We start from the raw sequence: 20,163 nt of genomic DNA on the forward strand, positions 1-20,163 counted from the left end.
AAATGTATTATATTTGCATAAAAAAATTAAAATTATATGGAATTGGCTCCAAGGACGTACGCTTGCTTGCTTGCTGCTGTTTTTATTTTATTTTATTTTATTTTTTTTGATAAATCGGCCGCTCATACTAATCTTGCGTGAGCATTGTCAACAGAGTCACGAGCCAAAATATTCCACAAAGGTAGAGAATCAAGTACATAATGAGTCCACAAAATCTCTCCAAAGTGATAAGCAGCAAAGGAGGCAACCCAATTAGCAGCTCTGTTCGCCTTCCGGAACACATAACCAATCTGGAACACAGCATACTCCTATAATAACCGTCTGGCATTCTCTAAAAGCGAATGGTCGAAGACTTCCGGCCTCTCCTATAGAATCCACTCTACCACATCCACTGAGTCCCCCTCCAGGATAACGCATTGGGCCTCTAGAACTTGCCTCGCATAGGAAACACCCTCTCATGCTGCCCTAAGCTCCGTCCTCAGAACAGATAACTCGAAGGTGCGTCGCCCACCAGTCACAACCAGCCTGGACTTATGATCCCTAATCACAAAGGCAGCACCCATGTCTCCTCCACCAATGGACAGACTGCTATCAAAATTCACCTTAAGGTAGCCAATAGGTGGGGGCTCCCAGAATGTGAGTACATACTTAGGCGCTAAAGCAGCAGAAAGGAAACTCCAGATGTCCCTAGCTACCTCAGATGAAGCAATCATAGTAGTCTTGGATACCTCACTGGCCTGACGGATAGCTTTATCCACCACAACCCTTGGAGGGACTCTCCTACCCTCGAAGATCCTATCGTTCCTATCCAGCCAAATGTGATAGACCAGGTGGCACCAACAATGCCCCGTGCAACAGAACTCGGAGACCAAAAGGCCGACTTCAGGAGTCAGAGTAGATCCTCAGCGGACTCATGGACCTCAGAAGGGGGAAGGAAGCCTATCGCCAAATCTAAGCAGTCTGTGGGCATTGTAAGAGGACATGGCTGATCGTCTCCTCTACCTCCGAACAATCCAAATATAACGGAGAAATCCCCATCCCCCTCCTCGCCAAAATACTTCTGATCCGTAGGCATTCTTAAGCCACCTTCTAGATAAATAGAGTAATTTGAGGGTGGGTCCGCATCCTCTAAATCCATCTGCGGTTCGGTCGCCTCGAGGCTACGTTCCATCCCGTCCACAAATCATTTGGACTTCAGACCGGATTTAGGCGCGAACTTCTTTCCAAATCTTGGCCCAATCCTAGCGGGCGCTGGGCTTGATCCGAACTTGCCCTGTGACTCGAAATTATAATGCTCGGCCTAATCCAGCAAACTCGAGCAAACCTGGCCTGGCCCGACGAATCACGAGCCAACACAGGCCACTTTTCAGCCGATGATTATCGACGACGATCCCACGGCGCTGCGGACCTATCCTCAATGGGTCATGTACCATGCCCAAACAAATTCCTCACCTGTTGGCGTCATTTTGGAATTAGACGCGCAAAGCACATAAAATCGGTGGCTGTGAAAGGAGGAAAGGCTACAAATTGTAATGCATCAACTAATTAATCAAAGATGAAACGAGAGCTTTTCATCTTCTACACGAGCTCTTTTTGTATATATGGGATGAATCTCTCTCGACCTGTATATCAACGACAAATGGAAACTACAGCAAATATGCTGGTCAATTATGCATAATTTGTATAAAGGTTTAGGTCTCTTTCTCTCTCTAAGAACACCTTAGAGAAAGAAGCTCCAGGGTATATTGTCTTGGGCTCCCTCCTGTCCTCCTTTGGCTAGGGTTGTGTTTTTCTTCTAGTTTTTCTCGTGTTATAGGATACTATGTTGTTGGTTTTCTTCTTGTGTTATAATAGGTCTTCATCCTAGTTTCTAACGGTTGCCACCAAAACCTGATCCGGTGATCTAAAAGACGTCGATGGATCCACACAGTGGATAAAGATTCACTAATATACCCACCCACTCTTGCTTAATATCTGGTAGAGCATGGGTGGATGTGCATCTAGGGTGGCCAGATATGTCTGCCATGAAGCGAACAACACAACAAACTTGGTGGCTGCATTTGTAGCAGAGTACTCTGGAGGCGTTCTCTAGATCGGTACCTTTGCCATTCCTTCTGCACTGAGCGATATTTTGTTTTCCGACTTTATTGGATGTAGTCATACTAGGCATGTATGATAAATCTGCTTTACCAAAAAAAAAAGAGAAGAAGATAGAAGGTCATCGAATATGATCCAAGTGAGGGCCCTCCAATGTTTTAGTCAAAGGTAGAACTTTGAGAAATAGCAAAGAAGAAGGAGAAGAAGAGTTGGAAAGAAAGTAGAGAGTATAGTCGTATTATGTATATAGTGCATACTCAGTACCTTAGGCCTTTTTTTATAGACGAGGAATTCTTGTCCCACCTGGGTTGGACTCTAAAGTCCAGAGTCAAGTGGAGAGCTAACTCTCGGATTTTCTTATCCAGCTTATTCTAGAAATACGAGTCCAACTAAAATAGGTGTATGATTGGTGGATTGAATTTTGGCTACATCACTAGCCTTTCAAAGCTTTGTTGGATGGTAAAAACCAACACGAGTTTTTGATGGTTGCAGGCAACGCCATTGGTCCTCATAGTCCCAAAGTTAATAGATTAGTGTCTCGTACTTTGTTTTATTATCGAGGAGATAGAAGGAAGGAGAAGCTTCAATAAGAAGCATCAACATGCAGCTCAAGGAAGGAGGACAATTGTTGACTCCTGTATTTTTTTTTGTTGATAAATTGGTTGATTTGAATTAATCGAGTATAAATACATTTGTGGGAATCAGAAATTAAAATATCAAAAAAAATGAATAGGAAGATCTGTTGAAGAAACCCATAAAATAGATCCCGTATAGTTTGCCACATAAAATACCATCCAAGTAGCTCATTGTTAGCTTCTTTGTAAATATGTGAAACCTCAATTGATAGCAGCGAGTGTATCATTTGTCAACAATCCTATAAGAGTAGATGAAAGCTTCTGTCAATAAGAAGTAGAGCCATCTAATAACTGCCATAGAGTATCCTTATAAATAAATTTGTGAAGCCCTTAATATGTATATAGCATAGTTCGAACCTTTCTAGGCTGCATGTAACTCCATGATTGGAACTGTGGTATCAAAAATTCTTACATCGCTTCCAGCTAGCAATGCATTATTAGCACTTCATATAATAAAGCCTGCTCCACCAAAAGCACCTTTTTCCATTACATTTCCATCAAAATTGATCCTAAGGAAATAGGGGGGTGGTGACTCCTAAGAGAAGTAAGATAATTACGAGGATTCAAAAATTAGATAGAGAGAGCCACAAATTGCCCCTATTGTCTGAGGTCTCTCTGCAACAGTCATCTAAAGAAATTCATAAGCCTTAATCTAGCACTCTGTCTCATACCTTAGAAGATGCGATCATTCCTTGCCAACTGGATATTATAGGCAATGTGACAAATCAAAATTGCTTTCTCCTTTCTACTATCACTGAAACATCTCTCTAATAGTATGTACAAAAATCATCCACATAAAAAGATGAGAAAATAGATGAATTCTAAAGTGGAGCTTGCCTCCATATCTAATGCTACAAGGCATTGAAATATAACATGAGATATGGACTACTCAACATTTGAGCATATATCACAGTAGCTTGTTATGTGGCAACCATGCTGATTTCCACATAAATAGAGCAACTCTAAATGGACTCCTACCCTCTAGACCCAAGTAATACTCTGAACTAGTTGGGGCTTCAATGGAAAAAGTTTATAAAAATTAGATACCTAGACACACAAACTAGAAGATGGACCCCAACCCAATCTGTCACCACTATCACCACCTGGTAGGAATCGATGGAACTTTATCCACTAACTCGTTTGAGAAAAATAGTGCAATAAGAGGTTGATTCTATTTTCTTTCTTCTGAGATTGTAAGATTTTTAACCATGAAGCCTTGTAGTGACAAAATGTCAACAAAAATTGGCAATTGTGCTAAAGTCATAGATGACAACTATAGGTCCTGGAGTACATTATTACATACACCATCATCTATACATCATTTAATGTTATAATAAATAATTGGAGTATAAGAACAAATCTTCGTTGGGGAGGCACTTTTTGGACAAGTCCAATAAGACATCAATGACCAAGAACTATACTTTGCCTTCATAAAACAACTCCAAAAACCATTCTGTATCATAAGAAATTTTGCAGCATGTTTAGCCATGAGAGCCTCAGTTCTTGCAATCAAGGAAGGAATACCTAAGCCTCTATCCCACGTAGATTGACACACATAATTCCGAGAAATCAAATACACCCTTCTAGAATGATCATCTAAGCCCCAAAGAAAATTCGTAATAATACTCTCCAACTTTAGAAGTACTTCTCTTGGAATAATAGTGTTAGACATTAAATAGATAGGAAGAACAAAACGTATGAACTTACTAAGAGTAATTCTACCTATCATAGATAAAACTCTCTACTTCCTCCAATAGATTCAAGAATTACAGAATCATACCACCGCACTCGATTGAGGACGACCACTTACCAAATATAGGAATCCCTAAATATTGCCATATACCATCAGACTCCTTAATGTGTAAGTGATTTTTTATACGTTGCCTGGTTAGAGTATTAATCTTTGGTCTAAATTTCGCCATAGATTTTTCAAGATTTATTCTCTATCTTATTCAGAATAGTAGATAAAGCCCTTGCATTAAATAAAGTAACCCTAGTAAATAATATACAATCGTATGCAAACAGAAGATGAGAAATAGTTACCTCTATTCGACTAGGCTAATACACAGATAATGAGTTATTCTCTACTGCAACCTTCAACATCCTCGAGAGTGCATCTACACAAATAATAAATAGATAGGGTGATAAAGGACAACCCAACCTCACACTAAGAGAAAGACTTAAAAGGAGTGCCATTAATTAAAATAGAAAAAGAGGGGGACACAATATAGCCCTAAATCCAAATTAATCTAGGCATCATCAAAAACAAGCAGATGAAGAGAAAAAAATAAAAAATTCCACCGAACTCTATCATATACTCGTTTTATATCTAGTTTAATTACTATATAACTATGTCTAACTAGAGCTCACTGTAAATTATACATAATCTCATAAGCATAAGAACATTATCAGAAATACACCAATTCTTAACAAATGCATCTTGCTCATGATTTATTAGAGGATGTAGCACATGGTGTATTCTATTGACCATCAATTTTGCAATAATTTTATGTAGAGTGGTCCATCAACTGATTGATCGATAATGAAATGAGAGTGATGCATCTGACCTCTTGGAAATTAGAGTAATAAATGTGTGTTTCCATGATATCAACATAAAACATGAAGTAAAAAACTACAAGGCACATATCTATATAGATGATTGGCCAATAGTATTTGAAAATGAAGGACAAATTTATCACCTGATATAGATCGAAAAAAAAAAACTCAAAGCCAGAAGCTTTATCATCTGATATAGATCGAAACACTATCAAGATTAGGAGTTTTATTGCCTGACATTGATCGGAACGTGGCTTCAATCTCAGCATCTGAAACCGCCCTTAGCAGCATTTTATTATCAGACTCACATAACATAGTATCAAGTAGTAGAACAATGATTGGATCTATATCCTCTTCCTCCATCCTGCAGGCACTAAAAAATTAAATAATTCATTTTCAATAGCAACTTTGTGATCTATATTATTTTCATTGCTATCTTTAAAAAAATGAATTCACTGGTTGGTGTTTTTTTTTTTTTCTGCAATGCCATATTGACACGTTGTATTTTCTGTTTTATGTTTCTTTTTGGGTGCTGTAAGGTAGCGGCTTGCCTTTATGAGTGTTTTGATCATTGAGCGGGCCATTACCAGCAGCCGCATGGACCCTCTAGTTTATAACTAGAGGCCTTGTTTAGCCATCTTTTTAAGTATCAAAAGAAATTATGTACGATTTGTTGATGACAAAATAGCTAAACTAAGTAAAATCATAAATCTAGAGGCTGTAGCCATCTCCTGCGACCTGAAAAGTGTAAATCCAATTTTTGATATTCAGGAGGATAGAGAGGCTAATTTAGGAGCAAAATATCAATTTTGCCTTTTGCAATTTCTAAAAAATGACATTTACAACTTTTTTTACATATATTTATACATATACATATATATACACATGCATATGTATATAAATATATACTATATATATACATATATACATACACACACATATATATATACATATATATGCACTTGTGTGTGTGTATATATATATATCTCTGTGTGTGTGTACATGTATGTATGCATGTATATACATACATACATATAGCCACTATCTTAGGAAGTGTCATGCCCCCGCCTCCTCGGGGCACGTGAGGTACCCAGTGCCCACGTGGGGGCCACATGAGAAGGGACCGCAGAGCTTTCCTGCTAAATATTGTCCGGTTCCGGAGCTTCATGCAAGCGTCCTTCACTCCTCCTCGGTTTTGTTTTCCTCCCAAAACGCGTCTGCAGGATTAGGAGACACCCGCCTCATATGCCCAGGCTCTAGAACGAATCTTTCCGATGTTGGACTATTGGGCCTCACACCCTTCCCACCATCGGACAAGAGCCGTCCTCGGCTCTGATACCAAAGACACCCAGTGCCCACGTGGGGGCCACATGAGAAGGGACCGCGGGGCTTCCCTGCTAAATATTGTCCGGTTCCGGGGTTTCACGCAAGCGTCCTTCATCCCTCCCCAGTTTTGTTTTCCTCCCAAAATACGTCTGCAAGATTAGGAGACACCCTCCTCATATGCCCAGGCTCTAGAACAAGTCTTTCCGATGTGGAACTATTGGGCCTCATAGGAAGCAAGACCCACTTTGAAAGAGAGCATGCCCAATGCCTCCATAATTGTATATTGTAATTTGCCATCAACTAGAATGCTGAAATTTCACAACTGTTCCTTATTTTGATATCTAGCTAGTTTGAGAAAATAGGGTTATTTGATCCACAAAAGAATCATATGCAATAGCCCTAATATTTGGCCGGCAAAGCGTAACAAAAGCAAAAATGCTCATACTTCAACTAAATTGCTTGATTGAGGATACGACTGGGAGATGCCCTCTTTTATTTTGAATTAGTCTTTTGAAGACATTATAGGTAAGGGTGGCAAAATATGACCCGACCCATCAATCCAATCTATGTTCGACCCGCCATAATTAGGTTTGGGTTTGGCCTAAACAAGTTCGGATCGTAAACAGGTTGACCCGTTTAACCTGTTTATTAATTGGGCAGGACACATATTTTAGATGTCCAACCCGTTTAACCCGTTTAATATATGGGTCGGGTTGGATCAGTTAACCGTTTATCCGGTGATTAGGATTAGGATTTCCCCCGGTGAGTGACCTCTTTTCTCCTTAAAGATCTAGGATTTGAGGCCAGAAAAGGAGAGGCTGCGGGAGAGGGCAAGGGCGAGGATGTGGTCGATGGGAAGGGAGAGGGGGAGGGGAAGGGTCCGGAGCTCGTCGAGGCGGTTTGCGAAGAGAAGGTAGAAAACTTTGGAGAAAAACTAGGGGATGGCAGAGATGAAAGACACGAGGCCGGCGTGGCCGAAGAATTTGGTGATGAAGATAGTGGCATGCCTCTAGGCCTCGAGACTCTCGATCCACTGAAGACACAGCCGGAGAATGCAGGCCTCGCTGCATCCCTTCCGGAGAATTCGGCAGCCCTTGCAGCTCATCCTCCCCTCCTCTCTCGACGGCGAGATCTCATCAATCGGCCTTCCGGTCTCCGAAGACACAACAAAACCCTAAGCCTAGATTGTCAGAGATTTCCCCCACATAGGTCAAAGCTGTTTCTCCTATCTCTCTCTCTCTCTCTCTCTTAACTGTTTTGTGGAAAAAAAAAAAAATTTCTTCTAGTTACTTGGAGAGCAAGGAATAACGATAGAAAGGGAGGAGAAGGAGGGACATGGGAGAAGCGAGGGGTGGGGGGATATATAAGAGTCATCAGGGTTAGCCTAACTCGATCCTGGTGTCGAGGCTAAGGAGAGGTCGTAAAGGGAGCACCACCGAGCATCACGGGCGGCGGGGTCCATGGACTAGATGTAGTCTGAGTTCAGAAGAGAGAAGAAGGCGACAGTGGAGGAGGATGGGGGAGATCAGCGGGGGCGAGGAGGGGGAGGAGGAGAAGAAGAGGAGGAACTTGCATCGTCCTCATCCTCGTCAAAGTAGGAGGAGGAGGAACGGCTGCGGCGGCGTTCGTGGCGCCAGCGGAGGGAGGAGGAGGCATAGGAGAGGACAGGTTGGGTCGGGGTGGGCAAACAGGTTATCTGTTTATTAAACAGGTTAAACGGGTCAGGTCAGGTTATCTGTTTATTTAACATGACAGGTTCAGGTTATAATTTCTGACCTGTTTAATAAACAGGTCGGGTTTAGGTTTATGATTTTCTAACCCGACCTGTATCTGACCTGACTCGATTGCTACTCCTAATTATGGGTTCATCAAGTAATAAAATTATTAATTTTAAGCAAAAAAGAATATTGTTTATGCGTCAAAAAAAAAGCCAAGATGGTCATGTGCATGATTTTCATGGACAATAAAATTACCAGCCCCCTACTTAAAGGAATGTTGATCAAACTTGAAGTGCTCTTAGCACAACCTTGATTGATTGGAAAATTGTATGTTTTCGTTTGTATACAAAGGTGGCTATTGATATGGCCTAAAATCAATTGGCTGGTGGCAAGCAATTTCAAATGGATGCAAATTCTCGATGGTTACAGCTTCGCAATTAAGAGAATCCATATAAGGAAGAATGGTTATGGCACATAAGGTATAATGGTTATGGCTCATTCTTTAATTTTCACCTCCAATCGTAATAGATTCATGCTCCCTCCTCTATATAAACATGGTTAAGGAACCTCAAAGGGAGAAGATCTAATAGCTTTAAGCTCTCATAGCTAGAAGCTCGCATAGACCATTTATTAGCTCATCCATCATTTTGGTCTTTTTTCTTGCAGATTTATGAGTTAACTTTTTGCAGGTCTATGAGCTGCTAAGGCCAAGAATCCATCGTATTACTCCTTGTTCTTGCAGGTCAATTAGTTGACCTCTTGTAGGTTTATGAGTTGCAAATGAAGTAAGCAGGCCGATCCAAGACGGTCGAGGTGAGAAGGTCGAGTTACCCAAACCAACCTATCTCGATCGAGCTATCTAGTAGTCCAAGATATCAAGTACATAAATTAAAATATTCTATACTACTCTTATATTTTCTTGTATTTTCTATCCTCTATTATTATTCCAAAGTACTTTATGACTTAGATATTGGATGATCCAGTCGAAACCAATTCAGTAAGCCATTTTTTCTCTTTTTATGTGTAGATCAATATCTCTCCATAGTAGATTGGCAACGGATTAATTAGCATCATGGGTCGGGTCGGCCCAGGTTATAAGTGACCCTGACCTAATCCGATTTTTTATTCAGATCCTAATGTTAGACTTAAATCTAACCCAATAGAAGATCAGATTAGTTTGGATCGGGTCTACGGCTAAAATTTCTGATCTAACGGATCATTCGGGTTGGGTCAGGTCCATGTATAACTCGATCCCAATCCAAAAAAATTGGGTCCACTCAGATTCGGGTCAAATCCGAGCCACATCCCTATACTTGTCATTCCTTGTACTTAACTTTTTTTATCCTATTTCAAGGTTAACTGGGCTGGTTTTGGGTGGCGGGAGGACAGTGGAGTAAGAAAGAAACATAGAAGGAAAGGTTGTGAGGTGAAGAAAAGGAGTAGGGGGTTGCATTTGAGAGGGCGGAGTAGAGATGTATCCAAGGACGTCCTTCCAAGACTTCAGCTTCATAGTCATATTTGATCACCACATGGGTGTAACCTCTCTTTTGGGCCACCATTGCCTCAACAACAACCAGTATAGTAATTTGGCAGGCATACGTGGTTGCACCTGAATATGCCCATGATACGTAAATACTATAGCTTAGATAGTGCGGGCTATAACATCAAAATTGGGCCCAGTAAGTTTCGAACATTTCGAGACCAACGGTGTATCAGGCTCGGGTCAGATCAGGCCAGGTCACGAGGTAGAAAATCCAAAATTGCCCCAAAAATCAAATGGGGCGGAATTTAGTAAACTCAGACCTGATTCAAAAAATGGAATGAGTTTAATTGTAGAATCCGACTCGGCTCTATAGATTTTTTAAATCGAATCAGATCAAATCTAAGTGGGTCGGATTATAGGTCAATTCGACTTATTTGTGGCCTTTAGTATTAGGCAGTAAAAGGGAAGCCATTGTGAAGCTAATGAGGCCGCGGACTGGGTGGCTGCTTATGTAGCCAGTTACTCGAATAGTACTCTGTGGGCTGGAGATAAGAAGTTGCTCATGATACTTTGAAGTATTTTATTTTCTGATTTTATTGGATGCATCCGTACTTGTGTGGTATAATCTATCCGTTTTAGCAAAAAAGAAAAAAAAAGAAGAACGAGGAGAAGAAGAAGAAGAAGAAGAAGAAGAAGAGGGTATTATATGCCTCCCATATTTTTTCGGGTCCGGTCCGCTTCTAGAAACTAAAATCGCCAGTTTCCATTTTCTTTTTCTTCCGTTGTTCTTCTCCTCATTTCCGTTGGCGCCTATTTCGTTGCGCGGACTTTAACGGAGAAGCACGGCTGCACGAGCCGCCGCTGGATTCGTTTGCCGGCCGCGTGCGCTGCACCGGGTCAGAGTCAACTCGAACACACATCACAGAATTGGTAAGTAATTACGGCAGCACATCACGCGGGGCGCGCCCACGGATCATACGACAGCAGGGCGGTAAATCTTTGATCTTCTTGTGGGCGTGGTGAAGGCGCGGGACCCCCGGTCTAGTCTAATTACCTCGGTCGCGATGATGCATGCCGCTACCGGTACGGTGCGCGGCGCCCAATTCCCCCATCGCCGTCGGTTTATTTACTTACTAAAGAATTTCGATCATCGCAAGATACGATATCGTCCGTTGCTTTATGTGATTTGTAATACGATACGTCGATACCATTGTCCGGTATTCGGGTTGCCATAGCTTTTTTGGAAAAAATCAGAGTTCATTTGATCCCATAAGCAACGATGATCTGGGCCCGCCTGATGCGAGGTGAGCGACCCCGATCGGGAAACGGCACCATATCTCCATCAATAAATAAATAGAAAGGGTCAGGAAAAGGCAAAGAACGCGAAAAAGGGTGAAGAGCCTCTGCAAAGCCGCCCCCTTCCTTTCCTCCTCTGCTGCTTTCCGGTGGTCGGACAAGGGTTTTGTTAGCGTCTCTCTCTCAAAGTCCTCCTTCAATCCACCATCCATCCGCCTGATCGCAGTGTGCACCGGAAAAGAGGAAGAACAAGATGCATTCGACTCACCTGCTCTTGGAAGAACCCATCAGGATGGCTTCTATCCTGGAGCCATCCAAACCCGTATGTTCTCCCCGTCCCCTCCCTCGACCATGATGCCCTTGTCTTTTTTTTCTCTTTTAAAAAATTGAAAGAAAGGGAAAACTTGTCCTTTCGAGGATATTTCACTTCTAAAGAACTGGTGGAGTTCTGCTTTTTTCTCTTTTTCCTTTTTTTTAAATATATATATATATATATATATATATATATATATATATATATATATATATATATATATATATATATATATATATATATACCGTCGTCTGTGTGGAGTTGTTCTGCTTTGATGCCCGGCTTACAAACAAAGGTAGAAAAAGCGAGGCAAAAACGCAGTGAAAGGTCGAAGAAGGATGATCTTCTGCCTACACCGATGCTATTTGATTCGCTAAGCGTTACTGATTGAATGATCTGGTTCTGCAGAGCTTCTTCCCTGCGATGACCAAGATCGTGGGGACGCTCGGTCCCAAGTCCCGAACCGTGGAGGTAATCTCTGCCTGCCTCAGGGTTGGGATGTCCGGTACGACGCCTCTTCTTCTTAGATTCCTCTGATATAATATTTTAGACGCTATCTAGATTCGACCTTGTTTTTTACCTTTTCTTTTCTCAATGCTGCTATTAGCTAGTTGTTGAACGAGCTTTCGGTATGTGTCTTGTTTTTACAATTTCCTTTTTTGTTTTTTGGTAAACTCTTGTGGCAGTGGCTCGCTTTGATTTTTCATGGGGGGACGTCGATTATCACCAGGAGACTCTGGAGAATCTGAAGATGGCTATCAAAAGCACCAAAAAGCTATGTGCTGTAAGTTTATTAGAAATATCTGATACCTGATAATAACCAACTTCCATCTGCCGGTTGCAAATCTTGTTCCGTTAGGTCTCTTTTTGTTTTCTCGAGGGTTCAGTTAGAAACCAATCTGTTTCAAGATACTAGGCAAGTAACCTATGCACTTTATAGAATGCTCTTATGTTTTACATACTTTGATGCCAACACATTGGTATACTTTGAACTGTTGAAGACTGCATCAATATTCAGCATCTTCGACCTGCCCCATTTTTTCTCTCTTCCTTAAAACTCATTTTTCTGCCAGTTGTCTCAATCATGGTTCAACTAAATCTGGTGTTGATGATGCCAATTTTTTACTGTGTCATGTTGTTTCTATGGATGATGTGATTTTAATTGACTATGCATTTCGACTCCTTTTCCAGGTCATGCTAGATACGGTGGGTCCAGAGCTGCAGGTTGTCAATAAGAGTGAACATGCAATTTCACTCGAGGCAGATGCATTTGTTGTTTTGACCCCTGATCAAGAGCAAGAAGCCTCGTCTAAGTTGTTGCCGATTAATTTCAGTGGACTGTCAAAGGCAAGCAATGGTCATCCTCTAAATATTGCATGCTCCTATGTTTTATGATGCACCATAGATCTTTTAAGCTTCTTTTATAATATGCATTAGTCTTAGACTAATTTAGTGTGCTTGTCTGATGGAATTGTTATATATCAATCTGATGCCCGTGCCTGCTTCTCCATGCAATTTGCATAAATTCAAGATGTGTGCTCGAACCCTTTGTATTCTTTTCCCAGACATGCCACTGGTAGCATTTAGAATAAATCTATGTCATCACACAATATAACCTCATGAAACTAGGTGCAGTCTCTTTGACTTTCCCATATGCATTTCATCTATGGCCCACATTCATAAGTTAAAGAGCCAAATTTACGTGCCAAAAATCCATTCTATAAGTAAGTTTTCTTTTATGTTTGAAAAATGTAGAAATGCTAGAGTGAGTTTTTATCTCATTTATTAGAATTCTCATGATCAAGATGACATGCGGACAACATATCCTTAAAAGAATATAATGAGTAAAATATGAAAAATCAAGAAACATTTGGGTAGAATATAGTTACAAGACAATTCAAAAGTCTTAATTCCGTAGATCAAAAAAACTCAGCATAGAAGGAGATCCAAGTGGCTCTAGTCTCCAGAAAGATTTGCAGTTAGCACTCAAAAAATAAAGTTAGATGCTATAAAAAGTGGTGGATAGAATATAAAAGGGTGGTTGTCGTTGAGTGCAAAAAAAAAAGAAAAAAAAGAAAAAAAAGAAGATGGTGGTTTTATTGTATCATGATAATTTTCTCACCTATCTGTGATTGTCTATAATTTCGTTTAATATCTTCAGAGTATTAACTTCATTTCTTGTAATTTGCACCACATTGTGGCATGCAGATATGGGCACTTGCATCTTCGTTGTTACTGTATGTTTGTACCGGTATATAGCTGTTGACACTTTCTCAAGCCTGCCTCACTGGCATGTGGTAGACATGCTACTCCATGAGCCATTGACCCCATTTGCCTGCACACACTTTTTTATTTTTTTTTTATGTTCTATCACTTGTGATTTTCAAATCTAACATAGCAAAACAATCATTTAGATTGCTGCATTCACTTGAAATTCAACTTAAAATGTCTGTGTTGAAGCTACCAGACAATATAACTTCAGTTTTAATTTTCTCTTTATATTTACTGGTTTTAATCTTTTAATTGCAGGCTGTGAAGCCAGGAGACACAATATTTATCGGTCAATACTTGTTTACGGGAAGTGAAACTACTTCTGTTTGGTTGGAGGTATGACTTTGGTAGACATAGCTGATCAGATTTTTTAACTTTGTGCTTAGATGACTTACATACATTCCTCCACTTGGTTGATTTTGCACATGGACAAATATGGCTTGCTAATATTGCCACCTTCACCAGCAGCTTGAGTAGAATCAATTTCATTTGCTGACTCAGTGCATGAGCTGAAGTTGATAGATAATGTAGGAAAAAAAGTAACCTAAAATCCTGAGCAAGGGCAATTGTGTGTAACCTTATTGATAATGTTTTTGTATTTGTATGCATTCTGAAGCAAGCCTTGGGGCTTTGTGGTGCAGGTAGCTGAGTTGAAAGGCGATGATGTTGTTTGTGTGATAAAGAATACTGCTACCCTGGCTGGATCTCTATTCACTTTGCATATCTCACAAATCCACATTGATTTGCCTACACTTTCTGATGCTGACAAGGAAGTAAGTGATATTGTTTTTACATTATATGTATACCTTCCAGTGTAATGACATGTTCTGTGGCCTTGCATATCTACTTAAATCCTCATTTTTATGCGATTCTTTGAGTAGCTAGTTTTTTTGAGCAGCTGCGTGCACGGGATCATATATATATGATGCTTTCCTAATTATGAACAATGAACTGGCTTATCATTTAATTCTGTCTACCATATATAATTCAAACATGTCACTATAGAGTAACCATGGAAAACATACATCATGGAGACCGTCCTATAGGAAGAAGGATGGCTTTGATATTTCAGCTTTGGAAAAAGAAGGGAAGGGAATGAAAGTAGAGCAGTTTGACTTGCATCAGAACATAGTCCATTCTTTAAGATTTCTCTGCATGTCTATATATTGTTATTTTTGGTTTATTTCCAAGGGTTTAATTGAATGTTCTTTTTTTTGAATCTTTAATTCTTGATTGACTTTATGTTATCCAAAATATCAAATAACTATATCCTATGATATATGTCATCCTAAGCCAAATATGCTAACTGAACTCCACTAAACAAAAAGAATGGTTTGAGAAGTTATGTACACTTTGCGGCAATTTCTACTCTTTTCACATGTAGATAAATCTTATTATGTTCTCAATATTTTCATTTTCAGAAGCATTCAATTCTTTTTGTGTTGTCAATCATTTCAGGTTATTAGTACATGGGGTGTTCGAAATAAAATTGACTTCCTCTCATTATCTTATACAAGGCATGCGGAAGATGTTCGACATGTAAGACCATCTTGTATTGGTTGCCTTTTATCTTTACCTCCGAATCTCTGATTGAATTGTAGTCGACTTTCGATTCCAATTTGTATTTGTTCTATTCTTGATGTTCTAATTTTCACTTGCTTCCTTTTCCAATATTTTATTCCACAATGGGGATTCTGTTATTTGGGGTCCAGGCACGAGAGTTCCTCTCAAAGTTGGGTGATCTTAATCAAACCCAGATATTTGCGAAAATTGAAAACATAGAGGTGGGTTGAAAGATATTTATCTCAAGTAATCCTTTTGTTTTCTTTCTTTTTTTTTTCTTTTTACATCTCAATTTGGTAATGTTCTTGTACTCATTTTCTTTCAGGGCCTAACCCATTTTGACGAGATTCTACTAGAAGCAGATGGCATTATTCTTTCACGGGGCAATCTAGGAATAGATCTCCCGCCTGAGAAGGTTGATGATCCCAACTTAGCTTGTTTAGCAATAAGATGGGATATATGCATTATTATTTATATGTTTACAGTGGATGCATCACAAGCTTGCACAACTTGTTTGACATGCTGGTATTTTTCTATATATTCTCAGGGACACTAATGTCATAATAAACAATCACCATATCATATGAATGCAGCACTTGCACTGCATGAAGAAATAAAAACATTGTTGTATTATTCATCTAGACATATGACTATGTCATTGAGATATGAGCATGGTTTTACAAGTGTGGGGATGGGTAACAAATTTTTGCTTTTGCATGCAACTAGGGGCAATCAATGGGAGCATGTACACTTTTAACACATGCTCATAGTGTTACAAGTGGATCATCCTCGACATTTCCTCAGAGAAGTTATATTTTGATAGATGACATGCCATGGTTTGTATTTTAATTTCCTGAATCTTCTCATGTATTTGAGGAGTCGCTCTCTTTGCATGTGAAAACAATTCCCTGGCATGGGTTGTGAATTAACTTGAGTTAGATGATATGGAGTAGAGAATCTTTTCCCCTAGCATGGTTTGCAGAACTTGACAATTCATCAATGTTTATAACCAAACTGAAAATTTTCAGTTTACCTCTGTGTGGTAGTGAGTTTATGCTGCCATTACTTCCAAGTCATTGAGATATATTTCTTCACTTGGCCCTATCAGAACCTTTAATGAAAGTTTCTGGGAACATAAACGGAGGTGAGAATGGATGCCAATACATTAGAAAAGGAAAGCTGAGTTTGGAATAAGATAAAGGTTACTAACTGTGTTTACAGTATTCATTTATAAAATCTTTAGGGCAATGAGTTTGAGGAAATTTTAGAAAACTCGTGGAAAGAAATTGTTGTAGACTGTAGGGCAGACCACTTTAATGCATCACATGCAACGTAGTCAGGATCTGACTATTGAGCATGGACTTGGCATGGGATGAATTCTTTTTCTTCAGCAGAAATATTGGACATGAGTGGGAAATATCTAATTAAAGCAACAAGCAAACAAAAATAAAAAGACAAGAAAACTTTGTAGTGTCCTAATAGGCTTCCGAACAATGTATGAATTTCTTAGTTATTTTAAGCTACTTCCATATATGAAATTTTTGTAATTTGTGGGGTAAAAAACTTTTCTTAAGAATTCTGGAAGAACATAATATTTTTCAAATTTGGGAAACCGTGTGACTAAGTCATTCTGGATTGTTGTTTTGTTATATTCTGCCAATTATTTTTTACTAAGGTACAGTAGGGCACTAACTTTTTAACCATTATAAGTTATCTGAACCTTGTAATCTGATTATCACATGTTGTTTGCAGGTCTTTTTATTTCAAAAGGCTGCTGTCTACAAGTGCAACATGGCTGGTAAGCCTGCTGTGATTACTCGTGTGGTGGATAGTATGACTGACAACCTGAGACCAACTCGTGCAGAAGCAACTGATGTGGCTAATGCAGTACTTGATGGTGAATTATGTTTGGAGCTTTTGACTTTCTATGTTATTTAATTTTGTTATTTTGTTATTTCATGTTACATTCATGTCCTAATTCCATCATGAAGTTTATGCATGGAAAGCTTGCAATGTTGATTCCCAGTCTTGATTTGTTTCAGGAAGTGATGCAATTCTTTTAGGTGCTGAAACTCTTCGAGGATTATATCCTGTTGAGACTATTTCAATAGTGGGTAAAATTTGTGCAGAGGTCAGTCTTTTGCTCATGCTCACTAGTGTAACATCTTTCTTGATGCTTATGTCTTATTGCTGAGCTTGTGAGGAAGGTTTTTTAAATTTTTGTTGTGATCGGACTTGATAGGGAATGGATGCAAAAGGATTTGTCATGCCAACTAAATATTTCTGCCAAGTCTTTTCTGCAATGACTATCATAGCTGTAGTTGAGCTGCTGTCTTTGCATAAAGCTTGGGTCAGCTTATAAACATGGCAGAAACTGGTTCTTTTGAACATAATATTTTTGTGACTTCTCCTGTTATCATGATTTTATAACAGATACTGGATGTGTGATTCTCATTTGCATTTCACTTGCTAAAGTGACCTGATCTCCTGTCTGGTGTCTGAATTTTGAGAAAAGCAATGATCATGTCATGGTCAGATGAGGCTTAGAAAGAAACATAAAATATATTATTTAAAATGTAATGTCTTAATAAAAGTAAGGGTATAGTATTATTTTCATTAGCCTGGCTAAGGAAATGTTGTTATTTACCTTTGTATCTATCCATAGGTTCTTTAGAGTCACTATAAATTCTTGATCTAGCTTTTTGGTGGGCTCCAATAAAATATGAATTAATGATTTATGAAAGTCCATTGAGAGAAGGTTTTGTAGCTTATTCGACAGGATCATAAAAAATGTGGAACATGTTGGGCGGAATAGAGGTCGGAAAAAGTTTTTATATGGTTATGATTAAGGCAGGCTGGGATGTCTCAACAAAGAGTTACATAGATCATGAATGGATGAGAAAATCACTGTAACCTCTTCTTTTATTTATTTATTTATTTATTGTTGTATTACTTGTAATATTTTTATAAAGTACTGCATGCTCCCTAGTGGTTAATTGTGTATTATTAGGGCCATGTGCATATCCTTTCCCTGGTTTTGCATTTTTTTATTTCTTTGACTTTGCATTTTTTGTTGTATTTCATTGTAAAATCTGCTTTGCAGGCTGAGAAGGTTTTCAACCAGGATTTGTACTTTAAAAAGACTGTGAAATATGTTGGTGAACCGATGACCCATTTGGAGTCTATTGCTTCATCGGCTGTATGTTTTCCCCTTATCGAACCTTAGTTGACTGCTTTAACTCAGCATATTTTTCTTCTAATTTACATGTACTTTAGAAACTAGAGACAATAAGAGTGTTTTTTTTTATTGGAAATGTTCTTTAATAAGTTTGCTATCATGATCTTGTCTAGGTACGTGCTGCTATCAAAGTTAAGGCTTCTGTTATTATTTGCTTCACGTCATCAGGAAGAGCTGCAAGGTATTGTTGTCAAATACAAAAACTACACATTAATGTGCCTTCTATTAACTCTGCGATGCACACTAATTTTTTTCCCACATTCATTCACAAGGTATTCTAATATGTTTCTCATTATGTAGATTAATTGCAAAGTATAGGCCTAATATGCCCGTATTGTCGGTCGTTATTCCTCGGCTCAAAACAAACCAACTTCGATGGAGTTTCACTGGGGCTTTTGAAGTAAGTGGGCTATCTTTAATTCTTTATATTTAATCTAGATCATGCAAGCTGTAAGCTGTTGGAGCAGGATGCTGTTTGTTGTTATTTTTCCATCTTAATGATTTCATAATTCTCTCAGGTAGGAGCTTAACATAGTGCTTAGGTTAATTTTATTCCTTGTTTCTTACATCACATTTTAATATATGTTTGTTTATTTAAGTCTCTTCTATGCCTTTATGTAATTGTACCCAAAGTAATAGAAGTTTTCGTTATGGACAGGCGAGGCAGTCACTTATAGTCAGGGGCCTTTTCCCCATGCTTGCTGATCCTCGACATCCTGTAAGTTTTTCGTTACCCTTTTATAAGCTTTATTTATTTTACAAGTTTCAGTGCTTCGAAAATGGCACAACTTTCTTGTCAGGTTCCTAGATTCTATGCAAAAGAATTTCAGAGTATTTCTTGTATCACATCAAGGATGTATATTAGCATTTATAATGCACCCTAACTGTAACAAACAGGAGGCAACATTTCTAATTGCAAACAAATAACGCTAATTCAAATGGTTGTTGAACCTGAGGTGGATGTGGCAGATGGATAATCCAATATCATTGACAAAGAACTGGTTAGCTATGGGTCATAACGGTTGAAGGTTATGGATTTCTTAGAGCTGCAGGCATGTGGGATGCTCGGTTCTGATTTCGACTAATGTTCACCTGTCTCTCTAACTAATAATCCTTGTTGGTTTTAGAAAGAAACAAATCTGCTCATTGATGACTCTCTGTTATATATATAAGCACATTATATGCCTCAGATTCACATAACATTTTCATCAACTGGAGGTCTGATGTGTTACTGTTGTGCTTCTGCAGGCTGAGTCTACAAGTGCCACCAATGAGTCTGTTCTGAAGGTTGCTCTTGATCACGGCAAGGCCTCTGGTGTGATAAAGTCACATGATCGGGTTGTCGTCTGCCAGAAAGTTGGGGATGCTTCGGTGGTGAAGATTATCGAGTTAGAGGATTGAACAGCTGCTTTTTAGTTACTCTGCATGATGGTCAAATTCCAACTAGAGCTTGCCAAAATACCTATAATTTATTTTGAGTGTACACTGAGCCAATTCCCGTTCCAGTTGAAGGCATTTATACGGCCAACAATGTTTGGAGTTGGTTACAAACTTCGAATTGCATGTTGATTCTTCCTGTCATGTGTAGGGCAATGCTGTTATAGCTTGCAAATATTTGCATTTTGCGATCTTGAATAATATTATCTAAGATGCTCGTTTTTGAAGTA

General features: G+C 39.0%; 1 protein-coding gene across 3 annotated transcripts; it reads left to right on the forward strand.

Annotated features, from left to right (window-relative positions):
• The first annotated feature begins 7,484 nt into the window (after nt 1–7,484).
• LOC103697737 (pyruvate kinase 1, cytosolic) lies at nt 7,485–20,163 on the forward strand. Of its 3 annotated transcripts, none has more exons than XM_026801358.2 (16): nt 7,485–7,823; nt 11,833–11,929; nt 12,111–12,208; nt 12,616–12,771; nt 13,954–14,031; nt 14,337–14,468; nt 15,154–15,234; nt 15,408–15,479; nt 15,584–15,673; nt 17,011–17,155; nt 17,301–17,389; nt 18,362–18,457; nt 18,610–18,677; nt 18,797–18,896; nt 19,155–19,214; nt 19,745–20,163. In XM_026801358.2, the coding sequence occupies exons 2-16, from the start codon at nt 11,848–11,850 to the stop codon at nt 19,895–19,897; spliced, it is 1,500 nt and encodes a 499-aa protein (XP_026657159.1). In that variant the 5' UTR covers nt 7,485–7,823; nt 11,833–11,847; the 3' UTR covers nt 19,898–20,163. The 3 variants fall into 3 exon arrangements, with proteins under 3 accessions (XP_026657159.1, XP_026657158.1, XP_008777882.1); XM_026801357.2 differs by lacking the exon at nt 7,485–7,823 and adding an exon at nt 9,186–9,204; XM_008779660.4 differs by lacking the exon at nt 7,485–7,823 and adding an exon at nt 11,179–11,433.

Source organism: Phoenix dactylifera, chromosome 14, assembly GCF_009389715.1.
Source record: "Phoenix dactylifera cultivar Barhee BC4 chromosome 14, palm_55x_up_171113_PBpolish2nd_filt_p, whole genome shotgun sequence".
Classification (NCBI taxonomy): domain Eukaryota; kingdom Viridiplantae; phylum Streptophyta; class Magnoliopsida; order Arecales; family Arecaceae; genus Phoenix; species Phoenix dactylifera.

What these genes read in the sequence shown, in the direction of transcription:
- LOC103697737 (XM_008779660.4), top strand. Translation starts at nt 11,365, where the DNA reads ATGCATTCGACTCACCTGCTCTTGGAAGAACCCATCAGGATGGCTTCT. An exon ending in CTACTTCTGTTTGGTTGGAG is followed by an intron (nt 14,032 to 14,336) that starts GTATGACTTTGG and finishes TTTGTGGTGCAG; the next exon opens with GTAGCTGAGTTGAAAGGCGA. An exon ending in TAGATCTCCCGCCTGAGAAG is followed by an intron (nt 15,674 to 17,010) that starts GTTGATGATCCC and finishes TGTTGTTTGCAG; the next exon opens with GTCTTTTTATTTCAAAAGGC.